The sequence below is a fragment of the Pinus tabuliformis genome, chromosome 4_2, assembly GCF_031772625.1.
Source record: "Pinus tabuliformis cultivar Carrire ecotype Pingquan chromosome 4_2, CPIR1, whole genome shotgun sequence".
Classification (NCBI taxonomy): domain Eukaryota; kingdom Viridiplantae; phylum Streptophyta; class Pinopsida; order Pinales; family Pinaceae; genus Pinus; species Pinus tabuliformis.
Genome location: NC_142304.1, coordinates 420,278,936 through 420,304,349, shown reverse-complemented (window position 1 = coordinate 420,304,349; position 25,414 = coordinate 420,278,936). Strand labels below are relative to the sequence as shown.

The 25,414-nt window shown below is 41.1% G+C and overlaps 1 protein-coding gene across 1 annotated transcript in view; it reads left to right on the top strand.

Moving 5' to 3' along the window:
- Positions 1–25,414, top strand: part of LOC149169735 (Nucleotidylyl transferase superfamily protein) — a 253,875-nt gene that overhangs the window by 72,525 nt on the left and 155,936 nt on the right. The window contains exons 7-8 of the mRNA XM_089428789.1: positions 2,227–2,383; positions 2,494–2,590. Coding sequence (XP_089284915.1) covers positions 2,227–2,383; positions 2,494–2,590 — 254 coding nt within the window. The remainder of the gene's footprint in view (positions 1–2,226; positions 2,384–2,493; positions 2,591–25,414) is intronic.

The following is a 25,414-nucleotide window of genomic DNA, read 5'->3' as shown; positions in this document are numbered from 1 at the left end:
AGAGTAGTAACACCTCAGAGCACCCCCAGATGTTGAAACTCTGAACTCACTTTTCTTAGTGTTGAAGATTCTTGATGTTGTACCAGGTAGACCCAACATGCCCCCATGTTGGCCTTGACACTGTTTGATGGGTATGGCTTGATCCAGAGTCTAGATGATGATGGTCACCTATAGGATGAATAGGGAGGGCTTGTACCACCTCATGGAGCCCCAATACTTGGGAGAGACTACACCATGTTGTCTTGATGGCCCCCATGGAGATGATGCAGGACAACTAGAGCTAGATTTTGACATATGGAGACATTTTGAGGCTTGATTTGGGGGCTTGCTCTCAACCATGGTTGATTATGATGGTTGGAGATGCATTTAGCCCATTTCTTGCATTTTTGGAACTTTATTAGCCCTAAAAGGGCATGATGTCATGCTTGGGAGGAGTTTCGACCCACACGCGTGGCTTATTAATGGCTTCTTTTATTGTATTGAGTTATTGGGTTGTCTTGTTTCACAATTTCCTCATGAACACTCAAAATTAAACTTGTCATAGGGCTTTTGGACAAATTAATGGAAGTGATTGACCTCATATAAATAGAGGATAACTCCTTTCTATTTTCTTGTCATCACTCTTGGATTTCAAACTCCTTTAAAGAGCTCAAGTTAGCATAGTTGTAACTTGCTACTTGTGTAGATGTGATCTTTTTGGAGCTATTGCTAGTGAAGAATGCTTTTAGTCTTGGAGATGTCTTTTTGGGATTGAAAGGAGGCTATTTCTTGGAAGAATTGTAAGTTTAATTGCATATTTTTATTGTTTTTCACGTGATAAATTAATGCTAGGGTTTTTTCTTATTCCATGTCTAAATGCATTTCATTTATGGAAAATCTTGCTTGATTATTGCACGTTAAATTTATCTTCCTTGAAATCCACAGGGGACCTCCTAGGGAGCTTCCCCTCTTTAAATTCTCCCGTCACAAAAAATATAGCTAAGGTTTACCAAGTGAAAGCTAGGGTTTTCCCCATTACTCCTAGCATAAATTCATATTCTCTTAAATTTAGCCTTAAAGACTCCATCACCCATGTAGGAATAGGTACTAGGACTCCTTATGTTCAAAAAACACAAAAGCTTCAAAATTTCCCTCTCTTCTATTTTTCTAAGTCGTTCAAGGTAATCTGCTAGGGCTAGATTATAGGGACGAATTCAATTAAGGCACTTCTTTTATGGATGTTGAGGCTTACTTAGCTAGAATTCATCTTTGTTGATCCTTTACACTAAAAATCTAGCACTTTGCATGGTTGAATTTTCCCTAGTAGGGCTAACATCATCCTCCCTAAGCAATTTTTCCCTGGAAAAACCCTAACCTTAGCTAGGGTTTTGAAGGTTTTACTTTTCTCTTTCTTGATTAAATCATTTGCAAACCTTTTCCTTGGTTCTTGTATGCCTAGGTATTCATATGTTGATCTATATCTTGAAACCCTAGGCCACACATACCTGTCTTAGGGCTTAGTACATGATACACTGCTCATACACAAAAGAATTGTGTCCTTGTCTATTGAAGAAGTATTTTTGCCTAGCCCTTCATTTACATCACCTCGAGCCATCTAACTTAGAATATCTTTAGGGTGAATACTGGGAAGCCTTCCTTGTGGTGCAATTCCACTAAAGAGCAGGAGGAGGATTGTGGAGGTGACAATGGAAAACCACCTCACTGTTGCAACAAGGTCTGGCCTTTGCCTTGTGAGGCCTTTCACAAGGCCTACTATATTTTGAGGCAACGAGCATTACATTGTAGCTTTTCTAGATGGCAATTCCTCTATAGGAAAGTCAAACTGAATTAGTTACTAGTATTCATGGGCTTGCAAAGTCTAGTTACAAGCTGTCTGCTACTTTGCTATTTTGCATATTATAATTTCTTGGTTAGTAACTTGAAATGCTTTATAATTTGATTTAATGTAAGAAGATTTGGCTTACTTCGCTATTTTGCATTTTGTACTTTCTTGGCCAGTATTTGCAATGCATTATAGTTTGATTTAGTTTTATCTTCATGAACCATATTGTCATTTTGCATAATTATTTGCCAGGGCTTTTGGAATAATTATTTGGTTTATAAGGATTTGATTAAATATTTTTTTTGAAGAAAATTTAATGAAAATTGATTGCCTATATCAATGATAAAATGTTCTTTCTTATTAATGAAATCAAATCCCAATTACATGTTGTTGTATTATGTTAGGGAATAGCTAATGCGTGCAAGGTCTCGATGGAACCAGTTAGGGAGTTTCGTGATGATGAAGTAATTGAGGAGTCTGAAGAGTCTTATGATGAAGACCAACAATTGGAGCAACTTTTATCTGGACAAATATGCATGAAAGTTTACTCATTTGAGAAAGGTCGATGGAAAGTTTTGTCTCTCTCCTTGGTCAGTGTGCTAAGTGTGAGTTCTACTGTAAAATACTAATTTGAAAAAATAAATGTTCATTATGGGTTATCCCACTTGCAGGAATACATGTTCCCAAGTCAGGAAGAAGATTAATTTTGTCTGGGTCTTTTAATCCCTTACATAAAGGCCATCTGAAGCTTTTGGAGGTAGCTTCCAGGTATGTTGTCTGGTGAGATTGCATTGTGGCTCTCTATGTAAGTGTAATTCTCACAGCAATGGTTCCAACTTATGGCTACTGGAGTTATAAATATAGCAGAAGTTTTCTTAGTCTAATGCCATGCAAAAATATGAACTCCAACTTCCAGTTCAATAATTACAATAACAATCTCGAAAGTTATCCTCCTCTAGCTCATTTCCGTATGTATAACATTTACCTTCTTTTGACTTCAGTAATTTTCTAACTTTATAAATGGAATTTATACTGGTTATAATTTTGATAATAACTAGCTTGACTGACATTTCTAATTAGGATTTCTATAACTCCATGGTTTGGTACCTTCAAAATTTAAAACACATCATGTTATTAGGTCATTAGTAAGCAATGGTCGTTATGATAAAACTAGTTATAAGAACATATACAACTTGGTAAGTCAGATGCAGTGGTTATGTCAGTAGACAATATCCATTGATACCTCTGGGATTCAGCCCATGGATATGTGCATTATGTGAACCAAGCTTGGTGTGCAACTTAATACAACTACCCAGGCCCGATACTTCATAAATGAATCTCTAGAAATCCGCAAGAGCAAGGCATTTGTTTTAATTTGGTTGCCTTACATTGTAGTGCATCCATGCAAGGTGAGACTTCTGTTTGCCCTAGATTTCTTTTATAAATTACTTCTTTAATGGAGTAGTACTTTATCAAAGATCATCATCCACCAAAGTCTACCACTCTAGAAGTCTTGCACTAAATTCTAGAAAAGGAAGCAGCCAGGCAGTTATGTCCTGATAAAATAGTTTGATTATTATCGAGTAAGACCACATGACATTACTAAGGCTATTGCCATCCAGGGAAGAGTTCGTACACAACTGGTCAAGACAATATGGGCAATAGAATAATTTGATTTACCCAACAGATTTTTATTGTTCCTCATACCGCCCCACAACAAGGCCTAAATTGTCAGGAAATCCAATACTAGTAGTAATACATATCTATTATTTACTCAATGCTTGCCAGGGTACTTCATGCGGAGAATCCATTTCTTATACTTCAAAGATTCTTGGGCATACTAGCACAATGAAATTGGTTGTCACATGTTGTAAAATGCTGGATATACTCTCAGCTCAATAAATTTTTCTTGTCCAACAGAACCTGTGAAAATGGAATGCAATTTTAGCAAATTTCAAAGACTACAGTTGCAATGATGTGCACTGAAACAATATAGGTAATATATTGATTTTATGTCCCTCGATCTGTGATATACACCTCAACGTATCCAAGTTCTATCTATACTGCCTCCATTATCCAAAAGTGCGATCTTTTTGCTGGGCCACAAATTTTGGTATCAAAAGCTGGGCCTGTTCTTATAGTAAATGTGTGGGTGGGTTGATTTAACAATAAAATTCACGCTGACATCCACAATTCTCTTTGGAGAGTACATACCACTGATAAATGATGTTGAATAAGATAGAAAATGGTATTAAAATATAAAATTTCAGGACTTTGGTCTATTTCATTGCCTGAGAACCTTTTAAGAATTTTGAAAGCCACAATTTTTAGTTCCTATCTTTAAATGAGATGGACTTGCCAGAGTCTGGTCTTCTATGTGTTGTATCCATGATGAATACAATCAAAATTACTATTAGTGTTATGGAACCTTTGAATGAATTTATTAGAAATAAGATACTTGTCCTTGTAGGAAAGAGTATACCTTTTTGCATCCTTTGCATCTTTTTACATTTAAATTTTAGACAAATATTTATAGTCAATATTGCATTTGTTTTGAGGGGAAGATACCAGTTTTTATTGGTTGAATCCTTAAACTTTTACTGTATTTACCTGTTTTATCTTGTCATTTGTTTGAATTCTTTTACCTTCAATCAAATTATTTGTATAAAGTTCTTTTAATAGGCTAATGATCCCTTTTTTTAAACCATAACTGCAATTTTGGTATTAGAAATTTGGATGAGACATGCAGCAGTACATCTATAGAGCCTCAGAGAGAAAAAAATAAACCATAAAGGTATAGAGTTTGGGCCTGAAGCAAGCCCTGAAAGTCCAAAATTACTATTTCTTTCCTGTACATTTCTACTATTTCAGCTATTCTATATGTTTAGATTCTCCAAAATCTTCCTAACAAAAATCAAAATTTACAGAACATCAGCTACCAAGCTATTTTTTCTTTCTTTGATACATTGGATTCTTGAGTGTTCTTTGATAGTGAGCCAATGCCACAGTCACTGTCATGTCCCTTCTCAAATACATTTGTAACAGGGTGCTGCTACACAATTTTGCACAATTTTGGCTAAGGAAGAGGACCCATCATTTTCGACTTAGGGACTTAGGAGGCAATTCGACTTTATTTGGCTGCTAGTGGAATGTGGGGGCCACCCACATGAGAATTCGGACTGGGCCATTCAAATGGCTTGGAGGGAAGTCGAATAGGTGGATGGAGGGGCCCACATGAGGCAAGGAAGGCCCAAGGAGTTATAAGGAGGAAGAAGCTCTCATTTGGATTCATTCTTACACCTTGCAAACAAAATTACTTGATTGTTCACTCTGCTGTTTCGCTGAGTCAATTGGCTATTTAGCCACGAATCTCTCAAGCGGGAGATTCAACCTTTTCTTCGGGGGACCTTCCGTGCCTGCCCTAGGGAGGCAGTTCCATAGTCATTTCAGGAGATCCGAGAGTGTGTTGCAACAAGCAGGGAGTGCGTATTTCTGGCTAGCTAGAGAATACATAGGAGTTGGAGCTATCAGTGATCAACCTTTTGCAGGGAGAGTTAGAGGACAGATAAAGCAGCAATAGGCCAGCATTCCTTGTGAGTTTTGGAGCCAGCAAAGCCAGCATCCCAGCAGTGCGAATTACTGGGCTTGGGGACAACACAGAGGGTTAGTCCAATAGTTTTCGTGGAGCTTGGGAGCAGGTACCATAGGCCAGAAGTCCATCCGGGAAGTCAGGGGATTGATAGTAGGGGTCAACCCAACACTTTGGGACCATTTCCAGGAGGATTTACAGGCAGATTCCAGCAGGTCGACTTTTGCAGTTGCAGCTAAAGTTGAGCTCCAAGGGGGTCGAATTTTAGAAGTCTAAACCAACCAAAATCCTTCGTGGGTTAATCTGGGTTTAGGCCAAGGAGTCCAGGGTTAAAAGCATATAATTTTATGGGAATAGGAAGATGACAGTTCAGCCATTCGAACTTCAGCAGAAAGACAATTTTCTAGGCAGCGCAGTGCAGATTGGTGTAGTAGTTGGAGTAGTCATCGGATCAACCATTTTCTCACCTGGGTTTGGTCATGCTTGTCCGCTGAGAGTCTGAGACAAGCCCAGGTGCACCATTCTATTATCATTTGTATTTTGCTCTCAAAACAGTAATAAAATGGCTCAGCAGTTCCATATTTGCAACATTTCTATGGGTGTTTAATGTGTATTCCGTTTTTATATTTGGCTGCACAAATTATTTGCTTTATATCACTTGTATTCCTATTTCAGAACATTATAGTGGTATCATAGCCTAGTTCTTGGCTCAACTGTGGGGATTGTCTCCTATGAGAGAAGGGGACCAACAAAACATCACCTACCGAAGGCTGAGGTATCAGAGCATAGAAAGAGAGCTGGAGTTTACTCTAAACATGGAGGATAGAGGGAAAGCAGTGGTAGAAGAGGAGGACATGGTGGTACCTAAGAGCAGGGAAGAGATGGCTTTTGATAGCGTCCTAAGGGCCTTGAATGACTTAGCCAAGGGTCAGAAAGATATGCTGGAAGAGATCAAGTCGCAAAACAGGGAGATGACCACTCCTAGAGGGTTTCTGTTTGGGGAAACTTCTGGGGCCTCTCAGCCATTCGATCATCCCTCACCAGCAGTGCAGCACCAATCAGCCAGTGGGCCAACTCGTGCCACACTGCCTTCATTCGTACTAGTGGCACAAATCGAACCTGCAAGAGGTGAAGACCCCATCCAGATGGGAGACTATTTCAGAGAGTGGCAGTCTATGGATGCAGACTTTAGGGAAGCACTCTCTTTCAGAGATTTCTGCAAGCTCAAGCAAAGTGAGAAGAACAAGGGTTATGGAGGACAGGAAACCCAAAACTACGAGTTGCAGAGGACCATAGGGAAGATGTACTTCCTTACTTTCGATGGCACTACCAAGTGCACGGCTAGGGCTTGGGTTGAGAAGATGGACACCTACTTCCAACTCAACCGGATGACAGAATAGGAAGCCATCAAGATGGCCACGCTGCACATGGAGGGGGAAGCCCATGACTGGTGGTTTCATGGCTTGGCCACCCTAGGGCATGCCAATGTGGCTTCTTATGAGGACTTCACCAGGAGGGTGGTGGAGCGTTTTGACTAGAGAGATCCAGAGGCCCATTTCAGAGAGCTAACCCAACTACGCCAAACAGGCAGCCCGGAGCAGTACACCTTAGAGTTTTTGCGAGTATCAGTGATGGTTCCGGTCTATCAGAGGCTAGGAGGGTGTACACCTTCATTTGAGGGCTTATTTGATCCCCTGCATGGATTGGTGAAGTCCCACAGACCCTTCACGCTGCAGGAAGCAGTTTTGTGCACCAGAGATCTGCAGGGGGCCATCCCCTAGACTAGAACACCTTTTCCTGCACGGACCCCTTTCCCACAGAAGGGGCATAAGACTAGACCTCCACCTCAGAGGACCACACAGGCGCGGGGGATGCTAGATGATGAGACACGAAAGGACCTCAGGAGGAGGAAGTTGTACTTCACATGCATGGAGCCCTGGGCACTAGGCCATTGATGCACTGCCGGTAGAGCACACTATATTGAGATTTTTTATGACAGTGACCAGGAGGACAAGGTGGAGCAGGATTGTGGTGTGGGAGATGGTGGGAGTCCGGTAGATAGAGGGCCACCACCACCACCTCCACAGGGAGGGGCATCCCTTGCCCCATCTTGGGGAGTCCTTGCTTCCTTATGTAGGATTCCCAAATTTTTGACACTGAGGATTAGAGGCACTGTACAGGGGCAAAGGGTGTCAGTCCTAGTTGATAGTGGGGCTACCCACAATTTTATAGATTCCCAGTTGGTTCAGAGGAGGGGCCTCACCACGACTGAGTTCGAGGGCTTTTCAGTCCTAATACCAAGTGACCGTACCATATAATGCACTCGATATGTGCCTTCCTTGACAGTAGTTATGGGGAACTACTCGATGACGGACCATTTCTTTGTGGTTGATGTACCAGACACCAACGTGGTGATGGGTGTCCAGTGGCTGTATTCCCTTAGGCAAGTCATGGCAGATTGGGGGAAGCCAAAGATGGAGTTGATTGGGCCGGATGGCACACTGGTAGTTTTGAAAGGCACCACCTCAAATAGTCTCAATCCACAGGATGGAGGCAGATCTGGGACATGGGGACATTGCATGGGCAGTAGAGTTGAGGATTTCAGAGGTTGGGGGATAGGCTCAACCACCACCACCAGACATATAGGCGTTGCTGGATAGATACGCAGTTGTGTTTGGGGACATTCCACCAGGGCAACGACCAGACAGGGGATTTGAGCACACTATTGAGTTGGAGCCGGGTATGTAGGCAATGATCACCACCCCTTATAGGCATCCCAAGGCTTATAAGGGCAAGATAGAGAAGGCCATTCAGGTACTTTTAGCATTGGGGCCATATTAGGCCAAGTTCCAACCCCTTCGCTTCTTTAGTAGTACTGATGAAGAAGGAGGATGGAACCCTTCGTATGTGCATTGACTAGCGGGCCCTCAACTGGAAGACACTGAAGAACCTGTACCCCATCCCCCGCATAGATGAGTCGATGGATGAACTTAGAGGAGCCAAGTACTTCTCTAAGATCGATCTGCGTTCAGGGTACCACCAGATTAGGGTGAGGGATCAAGATATCCCTAAGACAACTTTTCGGTGCCACTATGGGCACTTCGAGTTCCTGGTCATGCCATTTGGGCTGACCAATGCTCCGGCCACTTTTTAGTCATGCATGAACCGTGTCTTCCAGGGACAGCTGAGGAGGTTCGTGTTGGTTTTCTTTGATGAGATTCTGGTTTACAACCGGACATTGGAGGAGCATCTCTAGCGCTTGGAGGAGGTTCTACGCATCCTAGAGGAGCAACAATTTCATGCCAAGCTATCCAAGTGCGAGTTTCGGTTAATAGAGATGCTCTACCTAGGGCATATCATTGGCGTTGATGGGGTGACGGTCCATGAGAAGATACGAGCCATCTGGGATTGGCCAGTACCCCAAGATGTGACTGAACTGAGGGGCTTCTTCGACATTTGCACCTACTACAGGAAGTTTGTCAAGGTGTTCTCACAACTGGCAGACCCTTGACCGATTTGACCAAGAGAGGGGCTTTCACATGGATTGATGGAGCACAGGTTGCCTTCGATCGTCTTAAGGAGGTGATGAGCAGTTGCCCGGTCTTGGCACTTTCAGATTTTTCCCAGCCCTTCACTGTGGAGTGTGATGCATCCAGGGTGGGAGTTGGAGTAGTATTGTCACAGGAGGGGCATCCCATTGCTTTCGAGAGTCGGAAGCTCCTACCACATGAGCTGTCATATTCCATATATGACAAAGAGATGCTGGCCATCATGCATGCATTGGCCAAATTCTGACAGTACTTGGTGGGCAACAAGTTTCGAGTGAACACTGATCACAAAAGTATTCGTCACTTCATGGGATAGCACGGCCTCAATGACAGGAAACAGAGATGGGTTAGCAAGGTGCAAGCCTATGACTTCGACATAGAGTATGTGCGGGGAAAGCACAATGTGGTGGTTGATGCTCTATCTTGAAGACCAGCTGGGTTATCCCTCATGAGCATCTGCAATGATTGGAAGGCTCAACTATTGGTGGAGTACTCCAAGGATAGGAGGGCATGCAAGGTCTTGGTCCTTGGAGGGTACCCATGCAGATGAGTGTTACTGAGTGATGGGTGAGGTCATCTGTTACAAGGGGCGCATTTTCCTAGTACCCAACTCGCATTTGAGATAGAGGGTGTTCCAAGCAACACATGACGCACCATTATCCGGGCACCAGGGGTTCTGGAAAACATATATGGTAGTTGGGGAGAGATTCACGTGGAAGGGCCTCAAGGGGGACATGCTGAAGCATGTACAGGAGTGTGAGGCATGTTAGAGGAACAAGGGGGAGTTGATCCACCCTGCAGGATTGCTACAACCACTTCCCATCCCCGAGGGGAAATGGGAAAGTATCTCTATGGATTTCATCATAGGGCTCCCCATAGTACAGGGGAAGGAATGCATCTATGTAGTGGTTGATAGATTGACCAAATATGCCCACTTTTTCGCCATCCCCACCAGATACACGGCTGCACAAGTTGCAGAACTGTTCTTTCGGGAGATTTTCAGGTTGCACGGGCTCCCCAAGAACATTATGAGTGACAGGGACAACAGGTTCATGGGAGGTTTTTGGTAGGAACTTTTCAGATTGGTAGGGACCGAGCTCACTCCTAGCACCAACTACCATCCTCAGATAGATGGCCAGACTGAGAGGGTTAATCAGTGGTTGGAGGGGTACCTGAGGAACTACGTGACCGGTCAGCAGAGGGCTTGGATTCGATGGTTGCATCTGGGCGAGTACTGCTACAACACCACTCACCACATGTCCATTGGTATGACTCCTTTCTGTGCTTTATATGGATATGATGCATTATCTTTTGCTGATATTGTTTTTGGAGACAGCCGCGCTCCAAAGGCCAAAGGCTGGGTTTAAGAGAGCCAAGACATCCTCAAGGCTCTCAAGGATAACTTGGTGACAACCCAAAATCAACAGAAGATGTACGTAGATAGGCACAGGACAAAGAGGCATTTCGAGGAAGGGGACTTGTTATACCTCTGGCTACAACCTTACAAGCAGTCCACGCTGAAGCAGAAGGGGGCCGAGAAGCTACATCCACGCTTCTATGGGCCCGATAGGGTGATTAGACGAGTTGGGGAGGTAGCCTATGAGCTAGAGCTACCTCAGGGGAGAAGGATCCACAATGTATTCCATGTCTCATGCCTTAAAAAGGTGTTAGGACAACAGGTGACAACAACAGTTGATTTACCCCCACTAGATGATGAGGGCCACTTGGTTTTGGAACTTGAGGCCATCTTGGAGAGCAGGGAAAGGAACTAAGGAGAAGGATCCTTCGGGAGTTCTTGGTGCGTTGGAAGAACTTGCCAGATGAGGATGCCACCTAGGAGGGTGAGCACATTTTGGAGCACCCAGCTTTGAGGTTTGCTTGAGCGCAAGCAACATTTGGGAGGGGAGGACTGTCATTTCCCTTCTCAAATACATTTGTAACAGTGTGCTGCTACATAATTTTGCACAATTTTTGGCTAAGGAAGAGGACCCATCATTTTTGACTTAGGGACTTAGGAGGCAATTCGACTTTATTTGGCTGCTAGTGGAATGTGGGGGCCATCCACATGAGAATTCGGACTGGGCATTCGAATGGCTTGGAGGGAAGTCGAATATGTGGATGGAGGGGCCCACATGAGGCAAGGAAGGCCCAAGGAGTTATAAGGAGGAAGAAACTCTCATTTGGACTCATTCTTATACCTTGCAAACAAAATTACTTGACTGTTTGCTCTGTTGTTTAGCTGAGTCAATTGGCTGTTTAGACACGAATCTCTCAAGCGAGAGATTCAAACTTTCCTTTGGGGGACCTTCCGTGCCCGCCCTAGGGAGGCAGTACCATATTCATTTTAGGAGATCTGAGAGTGTGTTGCAACATTCTCATTCAGCCACAAGCAGGGAGTGCGTATTTCTAGCTAGTTGGAGAATACGCAGGAGGAGTTGGAGCCATCCGTGATCAACCATTTGTTGGGAGAGTTAGAGGACTGAGAGAGCAACAATAGGCCAACATTCCTTGTGAGTTTTGGAGCCAGCAGAGCCAGCATCCTAGTAGTTCGAATTACTGGGCTTGGGGACAATGCAGAGGGCCAGTCTAGCAGTTTTCGTGGAGCTTGGGGGCAGGTACCATAGGCCAGAAGCCCATCCGGGAAGTCAGGGGATTGATAGTAGGGGTCAGCCCAACACTTTGGGACCATTTCCGGGAGGATTTACAGGCAGATTCCAGCACGCCGAGTTTTGCAGTTGTTGTTGAAGTTGGGGTCGAATATTAGAAGTCTAAACCAACCAAAATCCTTCGTGGGTTATTCTGGGTTTAGGCCAAGGAGTCTAGGGTTAAAGCATATAATTTTCTGGGCATAGGAAGGGGACTGTTCAACCATTCGAACTTCAGCAGAAAGACAATTTTCTAGGCAGTGTAGTGCAGATTGGTGCAGCAGTTGGAGCAGTGATCGGATCAGCCGTTTTCTCACTTGGGTTTGGTCATGCTTGTCCACTGAGACAAGCCCAGGTGCACGATTCTATTATCATTTGTATTTTGCCCTCAAAACAGTAATAAAATGGCTCAACTGTTCCATATTTGCAGCATTTCTATGGGTGTTAAAGTGTATTTCGTATTAATATTTTGCTGCACAGATTATTTGCTTTATATTACTTGTATTCCTATTTAGGAACATTACAGTCACTCCCATCACTGTTGGCTATCGGACTCGGGCATTCTTGACATCAACGACCTCCAACCTTGGACTTATTCACTTAGTCTTCTACATCACTTGAGGCCTTTGATACGGTTATATATATGTTCTTGAGATTGTCCTATTGTTGTATCCTTCTTTACTTCATTTTATCCTAGTTTTATCTTTGGCATTTTCTAGCAGTTGCGTTTGCACTCCCACATTGTACTCGTATTGGATGTGTCCTTCAGCCACATTAACCTGCTTTGGTGGTCATCCATTGGACATCAATAAAATTATCTTATCTTATGTTATTTGGACTATTCAGTACCTCTAGAGGTTGATTAAGATCTGGGAGCTCCTGGTTCTCTTCATTGACTAAAGCTGGCTGTTGAAGGGGAGTCCATATCTTTCTTGTCCAGATGCTGGGCTATTTCATCCATTTTGGTCCTTAAGTATCCCATTTCATCCTCAATTTTTCCCATTTGGGTTCTGTGGTCTATGAGCTATTCTATAACAACTATGAGTCAAGAGGCTAACTAGTTGTGATGAATTTGCAAAGTTAAAATGACTGTGTTCAAATCCTCATCTTCCCCTTGCGTCTTTGCACTTGCATTTCCCAGAATTGCCCAGCAATTTTGAGTCTTACTCCTCCTTCGACACTTGCAGATGCTATTAGACTCAATTGGTGTGCCCCAGGAAGTGCTGCGGGCCTTGTTACTGATCCAATTAGCAGGGCTGCTAAGGTCCCAACAACCTCACTGGATTGGCACATGCAGGGTGAAGACCCACAGTCACCTCAGCCTTTGCCTCCCACTCTTTCAGCCCAACACCTCTTAAACGGCTAAGGGAGGCTTCACCAAATATTTTCCACTGCTCCAGATATATGACCACTGCTTTGAATGGAGTCAAATGGGTGAAGCTGCTTTCTGCTTGCCTGCTGTTCCTACTGATAAAACGATGAAAGCAGAGTGCAGATTTCTAACAGCAAATGTTAGTAGTCAAAATCATTCAAAATATGGCTTATGACCTATCGATTTTGATCTATGGGATAAATCCTAACCGTTTCTATGATTATTTATTTATTTGGTGGCACATTTGAATATTTACAAGTGGAATTAGCTTGCTGTCTTGTATGATAGACTGCTAGGTCTGCGTAAAAATGCAGGGGCAGCAAAATACACCTCTTGGGAGTTACCCAGAAATATAAGGGGGCAAGAGGATATTTGTAGAGGTTCTAGGGAACCTCCTCTCTAGATTGTATGACTGAAAATGTAATTTCCAGGTGGGTGGAAATTACTTTTCAGAATTCCCTAGTTCTTTTATAAATTCAGAAATTTACAGATTTAAGATTGGTCAATAAAACAACTGGAAAATATACTAAAGCAACTGTAAAAATGATAATATCTCAACCAGATACTATAGAGTTGTCATAACAAAATCTCAACAGGGATACTTACTTGTAAAGGCCCAAGACGGGGTTTTAAAGTGGCTAGAAATGCAGATCCAGTTGACCAAAGTGCTCCACACTTGCAAACCTGCAACCTTTGGCTAGATACAAGTGTTAAATTTATACTATAAAAAACTTGTATCCAAGATGGGGTTTGTGATGAGGGCTGCAGGGGAGTGCCCACACCCTCCCGAATCCGCTCTCGAAGTGCGCTCCGCTCGGGTGCGCACTCCCTAAAAAAATTTACGCTGTTGAAGATTGCAAAGACTAGATTTGCTAGTTATTACCTCACTTTCAGGTGCCTTTTGAAGGTAATTGACTCATTGGCTAGCATGGTATCAAGTCAACACTGACAGGTATTAAAGGACAGGGCTCCAACCACACTTGACAGGGAAGGTTTTCAAGAGGTGGAGGAGACCGCTCTTGATGGTCTGTTTTGGGCACGTGTGAGGGATGTTTTGCAATACACCAAGCCCATTTATAACATGATTCGTTTTGCAGATACAGATGCACCAGTGATTGGGGAGGTGTATGAGCAGATGGATAACATGTTGGGGCAAATAAAAGATATTGTTCAACAAAAAGATCCCAACTTGTATGATATTATTTACAATTTTGTGTGTGCACAGTGGGATAAACTTAATGTTCCACTACATGCCTTGGCGTATATCCTTATGCCAAAATACTACTCTCCATCTTGGTTGGGAAAACTTGCACCTGGGGGTGGGGTTAGGACCAAACCCCATACAAATCCAGAGGTACAAAATGGGTATATGACAACATTAGACAAGTTGGTCCCTAACAGGGAGGAGTGTGCTAGATTGCGTCTTGAATTAGGCAAATACTTCTCTAACATTGGAGTGTTTGGTTGTTTGCATGCAATGGATGATAGGGATAGAATGGATGCTGTCACATGGTGGGAGATGTATGGCAGCCATAGACTTTTGGGAAAATTGGCAGAAAAAGTGCTTTCATAAGTTGTAAATACTTCCTTTGTAGAGAGGTGTTGGAGCACTTATAGATTCATCTATAATGTGAGAAGAAACAACCTCAATGAAAACCAGGCAGAAAGCTTGGTTTTTGTGCACTACAACTTGAGGTTGTTGACACATTATTGTGACCGAGCTCGTGATGATACATCTTATATGACTGGACAACAACCCTAGAGGAAGATAATTTGGAGGATGGAGCTCTACATTTAGAAGAAATGAAAACAAAACTTTTGAAAGATGATGATGAAGCAACCATGACACCCCCATCATCTAGTAGCAGTGCTCAAGTTCCACAACCTTTGCCTTTGCTGTCGCCACCTCCATCTACATCCTCACGTGGAGGTCATGTGCCTTCTGGTTCTGGTTTTGTACGTGGTCGTCCGACTATGCGGGAGGAGACTCCTAGTAGACCACCATGACCTTCTCAGAAACTAGACATTTCTCGTGGAAAGAGCCAAAGGAAGCAATATATAATATATTTACTTGTCTCTTCTAGTTTCTAGTAGTTTTTATAACTGTTGATCCTTGAAAGAAGACAAATTATCATTGTCTGAATCTGGAATATCATGAGGATAACCTTGAATGTTAGTAAAACAACAGGGGGAAAACAAGTCATTCATGATGACTTGTTCAAGGGGAAAAGGAGCTAATGGATGTCAGAGAGAGATCTTTGTTAAAGAAAAACAAGAGGTCTACAAGAAGCGAGCTTCTAGCAGAACTTCTTGCGAAAAATGAAAGAAGTGGAGTGACCACTTGAACATGAATCTAACTCTAAAATCACAATAGAAAAAATCCGAAAAGTTAGTCAAGTCCCAAGAAGAGAAAAAATTCTATTCCCAGGTCAGGAAAAAGGAAGTGGATATCAGGGAGGGTTTCCTGTTTGAGAAAAAATGAATGCTTACTAGAATGTAATTTGTTTAACTGAGCTCTGAGAGCAGGGTTAACCAAACTACCAGGATTTCTTCTAGTATAAGTTGTTGTGAATGGATGGATTAATGGAGTCGCCACCCAAACAAGAAACTAACCCAAATTTCCAGGAGCAAATAGAAATTAGAGAACTTTGTGATGGATGCGGATAAGAAAATGATGGATGAAAAGAAAAGAGTCAACGGTGCCAAAATGTGGTGTTGATGAATTAGATGAAAAGATGGAGAAAATGTCGTTGAAGCACCGAGAACAAGAATGTCCCCGACAACGACGCGAAAATGTTGTCACTCAAATTGTACAAGCAAGACACGACCACAATCAGGTCGGGGGTTGTCACTCTGATCCCCAACCTCTCCGTTTTAGCTGTCTAACAACAACAGGCTATGGGGGGTAGTCCCGATGAAATTTGAGGATGCAAGACCCGTCGGCAACCGACTAGTCCGAGAGACATGACTGAATGGCCTCACAACTTGGTTAATTTAGCAATTTTAATGATTATATTCGATTATCTTGGAAGACCAGTGCGTTAAATGGAGTCAAATACCTGCTTTATTTGAAATATCTACCAAGCCACTAGATGAACCAGTGATGCGGGGGAGCGGCCCCCCCCCTACGAACCCGCTCCCGAAGCGCGCTCCGGGCGGGAGCGGCTCGGGAGCGGGTCGGGAGCGCGCTCCCGTAAAAAAATTTGCGCTCCCGGTCTGTGAGGGAGCGCTTCAGGGAGCGATCGCTCCCGCGCTCCCGGAGCGCTTTTTAATGCCCGGGAGCGATAGGGGAGCGATCGCTCCTTGATCGCTCCCGGGCATTAAAAAACGCTCCGGGAGCGATAGGGGAGCGATCGCTCCCTGATCGCTCCCGGGCATTAAAAAACGCTCCGGGAGCGAATTTTAAATTTCCGGGAGCGATTCGGCGGAAAAAAAATCCGCGGACCCGAAAAAAACAAAAAATTAAACAAATTTTTTTGGATTTATAAGCCCAATGGGCCAAAACAAAATCATTCTAATGAGATTGAGGTTGAGTTTGAGAGCAAAGGAGCAAGGAGCAAGAGCTGAGGAGCAAGGAGCCAGAGCTGAGGAGCGAGGAGCAAGCTTGCAGAGGTAAGTAACTTAATCATTTAGTTAGTTTAGCTGGTTAGGTAGTTAATTTGGTTAGTTTCATTTACCTGTTTGAGTTTAAAGATCATTAATTTAAATTAAATTAATAAATTAAATGAATTAATCCCAATAAACTAAATTAATTTGCAGATTCAAGACTCAAACCCTACAAACATCAAACACGATGGACCTGAGCATTTTTATTGGCATTTTCCTCTTCCTGGTCCCCTTTCTGGTTATTATGGTGGTGGAGAGTAGGAAACGGAGGGGGCCTGAAACTGAAGAGGTGGATGAAGAAGCCGGAGGAAGTCAAATAGGTGAAAACCCCAGTGAGGAGGATGTGGAGGGTGAACATGAGGGTCAAAAAACTAAACAAGACCAAACTCCATTGTGGAAATATGTTCAGAGGCCTGAAACAGGGAGAGGGGGTGGAACCACTAAATTTCATTGCCCCCATTGCAACACTGATTTCACAGGCTCATACACCCGTTTGAGAAGACACCTTTGCGGGAAAAGGGCATGGGATGGAGAGAAACAAATAGGAATCAGAACTTGCGACGCGGTGTCAACAGTTGATAGAGCCAAATACATAAAGGAAGAGGAGGACGCCCAATACAAAGCAAAAAGATCAAGGGGTTTCTTTGAACCAAGCTCACAAAGAACTCCTTCAGCATCCTCCCAAGGCAGTGGATATGGACATGGAGGCTCAGGGTCATCATCTTTACGCCGTAGAACCATATCAGATTTCCTTGATGAGGGGTGTAGGAATGATGTGGATTCAAAAATTTACAGGTTCCTCTATGCAAATGGGATACCATTCAATGTTCTACGCTCACCTTATTGGCACGAAATGGTTTCTGCCATAAATGATGCCCCTAAAGGATACAAGAGCCCTGGGTATGACAAGGCAAGAACAGTTGGCCTTGATCATGAAAAAGCAAAAATATCACATTCTTTGAATAAAATGACAAGTTCTTGGACTGACAATGGGGTGTCCATTGTATCTGATGGATGGACAAATGTAAAAGGCAAGCCATTGATAAGTGTTCTTGCTGTGTCCCGAAGTGGTCCCATTTTTCTAGCTGCACATGATTACTCAGACAAGTTCAAGACCGCTATCAACATTGCAGAAGCATTGCTTGAAACAATTGAGCGTATTGGCCCATACAATGTCATCCAAGTCATCACTGATAATGCTCCTAATTGTAAGGCAGCGGGAGCAATTATTGAGGATAGATACCCGAACATATTTTGGTCTGGATGTTTGGTTCACACATTGAACCTTCTGTTGCATGATATTGTAAAAAACAAAAATGAACAATACCAATGGATTGGGGATTTGTACAAGAGAGGAAAAAAAATGATAAAATTTATTACAAATCATAGCAATACCCATGGCCTTTTCCGCAGTCACTCGAGATTGGAGTTGCTGAAGATTGCGAGGACTAGATTTGGTAGCTATTACCTCACCTTCAGGCGCCTTTTGAAGGTAAGAGAGGGTTTAGCTAGCATGGTATCAAGTCCAAATTGGCAGGTGTTAAAGGAAAGGGCTACAAATGTAGCTGACATTGCAGGTTTTGAAACGGTGGAGGAGGCCGCTCTTGATGGGCAGTTTTGGACAGCTGTGAGATAGGTATTGGATTTCACCAAGCCAATTTATAACATGATTCGGTTTGCAGATACAGACAAACCAGTGATTGGCGAGGTGTATGAGCAAATGGATACCATGTTGGGGGAAATAAAAGACATTGTTAATAACAGAGATCCCGACTTGTACAATCTGATTCACGATTGTGTGTGTGAACGGTGGAAAAAGCTTAACCTTCCACTACATTGCTTGGCGTATATCCTTACGCCAAAATACTACTCAGATTCTTGGTTGGGCAAACCTGCAGCAGGGGGTGGTGTTAGGACCAAACCCCATTTAGATCGAGAGGTAACTAAAGGATATCTGGATGCATTAGAAAAGTTGGTGCCTGACAGGGAGGAATGTGCAGCTGTGCGCCTTGAAATAGGCAGATACTTCACTGGCAGTGGTTTGTATGGTAACTTCCATGCAATGGACGACAAAGATAAATTTGATTCTCTCACATGGTGGGAAACATATGGCGGCGACGGACTTTTGCGAAAATTGGCATTGAAAGTTCTTGCACAGGTTGTAAATTCTTCTTCTGCAGAGAGGTGTTGGAGCACCTACAGTTATATACATAATGTGAAAAGAAACAGGCTCAACGAAAACCGAGCAGAAAGCTTGGTTTATGTGCACTACAATTTGAGGTTGTTGAGCCATTACTGTGATCGGGCTAATGAAGATCCCACATATAAAATTTGGGACAGTCACCCTGAGGACGACAATTTAGAGGATGGCATTGTACATATGGAAGAACTAGAAGATGAGCTTGTACGGGATGAAGCTGAAGCAGCTGCAGCAGCCATGCCACCTCCACCTCCACCATCCAGTAGCAGTTCTCGGGGCCCGAGTCTTGTTCCATTGCTGTCGCCACCTCCATCGACACCCTCGCGTGGAGGCTCTAGTTCTGGTCGTCGGTCTGGGAGGGAGACTCCTAGAAGACCGCCAAGACCTACTTATACTCCTGGAGACTCTCGTGGCAAGGGCCACTTGTAGATTTACAGTTTACTTGTCTTTTTTAGTTTCTATTAGACTTGTCACTTTAGTTTTCATAACTGTTCAGTGTTGAGTTTTGAGTCCTTGACTCTTGACTCTTGACTCTTTCATATCATTATGACATTATGATATTTTTTGTAAACATTATATCACTGTGACAATGAAAATTTGAAGTTTGAAGTTGGGCCTTGGCAATTATAACTCATTGGTAATGATTGTGAATTATGAATATGATGCTTTGTGAAAGACTAAAGTTGTTTCATTTCATCTCATTATTCATGTTTCATTTTATAAATTTTTAACATTTCATATCATGTTAACAGTTAGAAGTTAGGACTTAGAAATATCTTCGATATTACTTCTTGTAATGGTTAAACTTGGCTTACAAGTACAACTTGTTACTTTGGTGATCAATGATGATAAATGTTATTGAATTGAATGTTATTTTAATTTATTATTTTACTAAGGTTGATGACGATTATAATTTCTAGATGATTGATGTGATATGGTTCAATGATCAATTTATGTTTTTTTATGTTTTTTATGTCTATTTCATCATTCTACATGTTTTTGTTGACATATATGTATAAAAAATTAAAAAATATAAAAAATATATATATTTTTAAAAAATCGCTCCGGGATTCGCTCCCAAACCGGGAGCTTCTGAAAATGGTCGCTCCCGCTCCCGCTTCCGCTCCCGCTCCCCGCTCCCGCTCCCGCTCCCAAGTAACACTGAGATGAACAATTATTGCTTTAGGATGTTTCACTATCCTATATGAAATGCAATACCTAAAAACTGAGTGAAATGCAAGATCTTGGTTTATTTTAGATTAGATGCCTAACTAGATGAATCCTTTCCCTTAGCTGTTTTGAAGCTAGTCTCTAGAGCAGGTTGTGGAGAGAAGCCTAAGGAAAGATAACAATGGCTATATTAATGATACTTACCCTGGAAATCTAACCACCCAATGCCTCTGGCACTGTAGAGACTATGGCTTTGACGACTGCAAGGTCACCGTGTTAACCACTGAAGAGGTTCTAGATTCCATAAGCTAGATGAAAAAGGTGGTCCTAGAGTCTTTCAACCAAGCTTATGCTTGGAGGTGAATTAATTAATGCAAGACTAAACCTAGGATGTAGATGCAAGATGAGAGATTGCTTTTAGTGAGATTTGTTAAATACCTTAAGCACTTATAGACAAATTACAACAATATTCAACTTAGAACAATGTAGTACTTATTCAATGAGTAATGTCAATCTTCACTAAAAGAGAAGTGCTCAATGAAACAACACAGAAGGCGCCAAAGATACCAATAGACAATTGCTCATGAAATAAACAAATTCAATGCTTCTCTCAATAATGCCAGAATGTCAATTAACAATAGAGTGCCAATGTGTCAATTAGATACACAATATAGAGAGCTTAAACACAATTAGAATTTCACACGAATATTCTTATCACGATTATGCTTATCAATTAAGTGTCTTTTTAGAGTGACTCGATTATCAATAATGTCAAGTTCAACTTAGATATGAAGCTCACTTGCAATACACAATATTAGTTACACTTGTCACAAAAGAAACTTCCACAATAAATGCTTATGACCTGTTGCACACTTTTTGTCAAAGTTCCAAGGAAGAAGATATGCCAATTCAAATGATCAGATTATCAAACAACTGTTGATTGAGTCATTGTAAACCCATTCTGCAAATTTATAATGTAAATGATGCTAGTAAGACCATGTGTGTATGCAACAACTTAAGTAAGCCTATTATTTTGACGAGAGTTTTATCATAGGAGGTTTTTCGTCTCACTGATTCATCTATGTTTCTAAACATGGATGGTCGACAGAGTTTTTCCCTCCAACCTCACCCCAAAGCTAATGTGGAATTCTTCGTCAAAGTCTTAGGTGAGTCATAGTGTTCTAGTTGAGTCTTATGTAAAAGTGATTTGGGAATAATTTAAGCTAGTTGGTTAAATTGTTTTATTACAAATCACTTGGGTATGTATTTTGAAGGTCTAAGCCGAACGGGTATCCCCTTTGAGGGTTGAAATTGTAAATCTTATGTAAAAAATATTTTAATGCATGGTCCCTCATACTTAGACACCATGGTTAAAATATTAGAGGGTGGAAAAATAATTAATCCCCTCAAGTGTTAATTAATTAATTTTTTTGGCAAAATTAAATTACAATCATAAGCCAGAAATTTAATTAATTAGAGTCAAATTAAAATGTCTTAGGAGAATTAAATTCTCCAAGTGAAAAATTCGTGGATCTTAAAAGAATTAATTTTTGAAAGTCCTTCAGCAAGGAAATATTGGAAAAATTGGACCCTTGGGTCTTGGTGGTTAAGTCAAAGTCAAAATTTTGAGGAAATTAGCTCAAAATAATGAATTCTGAGCGAATTAAAATGGAATTAAATGATAAATTCGAAATGTCCTCAAAAATAAAAATTCAACGGCTAAGATTAAAAGATGATCAAGTATTTTTCAACGACTGAGACTATTTTGACAAGGATCAAGGAAACTAGTTATTATTTTTCACTTGGAGGATTTATCTATAAATTAGAGAGTCATTTGAGTCTCTATGCATCTGATTTCTGGCTAAGAAATTGCTGCTGAAGCATTTGTGTAAACTATTGTCCCCTGGGAACTATTTTTTCTATCATAATAAAGACTTTGGGGTGCAACTTGAGGTGTCCATGTTCATTGATTTGTGGTATGTACTGACTACAGACTTTCCTATGTTGTGTTGATAAATGGTAAGATCTGTTTTTCATTAGATGGAGATAAAATCATTCTATTGATAGTTTTGGGCTAATCTTAGGTGATTTGATTCGCCATATGATTAACAGATTGTCTTGAGATAAATACATAGTGTTTGTAGGTACTTTAGTCCTTGGTATCCAAGTTCACAAATTGTGGGCAGGGATCAACTTTGCTTGGATCCTGAATATTTATGTGGTGGATTAAATCTTCGCTAAGGCTATAGTGTGCATGGGGTTTCTAAAGTGTTTTTAGCCATTTATCAAAGAAAATAACCATAAAAAAATTATTTCTCAAAAAATTTAATTTTCAAAACCCTTGTATATTTGTAAATTTTGTGAATAATTTTGTAAATTATTTTGCTAATTTGGGTTTTGGGTGTTTTATTTTCATTTTTGCAAGTGAAACCATGAGAAGAGACTGAAGTAGAGCTAGATCTAGGCCCTTGAGGGTATGATCTAGTCTCTAAATATTTTTTGCAGGGCCATTGATTGAGAAATTTGCAACCTAATTCAAATCTGCAAGATTTTTTTTTTTTTTGAAGCAAGGGTTTCATTTTTTGGGCCTCCCGGACTCGGATCCAGCCTCCTCGAGCCCCATGTCAGTCTATTGCCCCCATGAGTCAGCATTTTTGGCCCTTTTAGGACAGATCGTAAGTCTTAGAGGCCTCGACTTCCCCTTGTAGCCCCTGCGCGGAGGGTTTAAGGCCAAATTTGGCTTAGCTCTGGCCCTAGGAAGCCTCGGCCTCCCTCAGAATCCCTAGACGACTACCCTTGGGGCTAGTTGTGGACCTTTAGCCTTCTAATCCCTAACCGCTTGCCTCCTAGCCCTAGTTGCCCAACCATTTAGCCTTTGCTCCCTCCAGTGTTGTCTTTCCTTGGCTTCCTCCTTCCTCATTTTCCCTTCATTTGGTTTCTTAAGCCTCCTTAGCCCTCAACGCTAGCCCTATTAGGCCTAACATTGGCCTTCCTTACCCCTAATTTGCCCAAAATTTACCTTTGATTTTTCTGGACTGAATACTTGGTGGGTTTGTAGGTTTTGGACTTGAAAAAGTCTATTTTGTATGTGGCAACTTGATCCCAAGGTTTCAACAAATTTGGACCAAGGGATCTTCAAGGCCTTGGGCCTGGGGTTTGCACTCTAAATCCTAGTTTTCTCATTGTTTTACTTCTGATGTAATTTTTATATTACAATAGTGATATAAGTGCTCTAAATCACACTTAAATTGGTCAAAATAGCTTAAATTTGCAAAATTTGTATTTTCATAAATTTTGGCCACTTGGGCATCAAGGATTTAGCCTAGATCTAAGTTTTTTGGAATTTACTACATAAATTAATCAATTAGTTCTGAAATTTTTTGAATCATACACTCTAAAAAACCCTTAAACTTTATTTTTTCAATTTTGTTAAATTCTTCCTAATTTTGGGCATATTGGGCACTTGTTGTAGCATCATTAGCTTGCTAATCCACTGATTTGTTTACTGTTGTAATAAGTTACTTCAGATCTGATTTATCACTAAATACTTCATCTTAAAGTGGGCTAAAATCATAAATTTACATTTGCTAATCATTGGAAAATTTTCTGTTTCACATGCTTGGTGAAATTCATGATCTAAAGAGAATCTCTTACTGCGGTCATAACACTAATAAGCTCTGAAATTTCTGAAGTATTATCGCTGATCCAAGTTGTTGGAAATCTAAAATTCACTTATCTTATCTGAGTCATAAGAATTGTCTAAGTTTGCACTTGAAAACACTCAAAAATCTGAGTCTAATCTTGTTGATGAATAAAGTTAACTGGAGCATCTAACATCTACTTGGCCTTGTGGTACTGACATAAGAATATTTCTTGAGTAACTTTGATTTGCATCTTGTGTTGATAATCATTGGTGAATAAGTGCTCTAGTTTCTTTGAATTGGTTAAGCACCTTGTGGGTTAATCTATTGTTAAAGCTTGCACTTGTATCTTTAAGCACTTATCTTGTTTAAGATTGTCATGTCATCATTGTTAAGTACCCTTGCTATAAGATAATTCATATTAAGTACTTAAATAACATAAACAAATCTTAACACAAGATAATTTCACTCATAAATATTGCACAAACATCCTAGAACTTAGTTTGCATTGATAACTTACGTCCAAGCATAAGCTTGGTTGTGATGGACTCCTAGGGCAACACTTTTCCAAATAGCTTCAGGGATTCAACCCTTCTTAGTGGTTAACACAGTGACCTGGCAGTCGTCAGAGCCACAGTTTCTATAGTGTTGGAGGCACTAGGTGGTTGGAACATAGGGGGATGTATCGTTAATCATGCCACTTCCTGCTTTCCATTGGCTTCCATCTCACAACCTACTTTGAAGACTGTTTCTCGAAACAATTAAGGGAGAGGTTCAACTTAGACTAGGCATTTAATCTAAAATTTACCAATATTCTTACATCACACCTAGTTCTTAGGGCTTGCATGTAATGACCCATCATTAATATAGAGAACACAAGAATATTAGCATGCATACGATGCATGCATATGATAGCTACATATGCATGTATCACACTAGTAACTATATTTAAATTAATTAAAAATATTAAATATCCTAACACTGCGTCAAATAGAAAATTCGCATTCACCCATCACCGCACATATTACTTAATGCATCATGATTAATGAGCAATTACCAATGATATTAAGTTAAGAAGTATAAAGTAAAAGGGCCATAAAAGAAATAGATGTGAAAATTAAGTGAATTCTTAAAAAAGGTTATATAATTATCTACCCCAGAATTTTAATAAAGTATATTAATAAATTCTTAAAAGAATAAATTAAACCAAAATAAAGTTCCTATGTATGAATTTAGGACATTTTAATTAAACAAATAAAATATTTAATCAAGACAAAAACACACATGTCAATATATCTTTAAAAGAAAGATAAGACTCATGTGTCACTGAGAAAGGAAGCGGTAGGCTCGCTGGTAGAGGGAGCGACCACCGCCACGGAACTGTACATAAGGAGAGGCCGAAGCTGAAGACGGGGGGAAGAAGGAGGAGGAAAATTGGTACACAGTTTATCATCCGGAACAATTGAGCCTTGCTTGTTCTGAAGCTTCTGGGCACGGGGGAACAGTCTGATTCCATTGAGAAGCTCACTGCACTGAGCAGCGAGGTTCTGCTCAGTTTGGCTGGGTGGTTTCGATCTTTTGGTAACACAGCAGAAGTAGAAGTCACGATAGAGCAGACAACAGGAGCAGTTGAGGCTTCATCCACCGTAAGACTACAGGTAGGTACTTTCATTGGTTTTGTTAATTAAATTTGTAAAATTTAGGAAATTTTATTACAGGATCATGATTTGAAATTTCAAAAACTTTACTGTCTCTGCATCTATTCTTTTCTTATTCTGTTCATAAGGAAATTTTTATTCTGTTCATAACGAAAAGTTATTA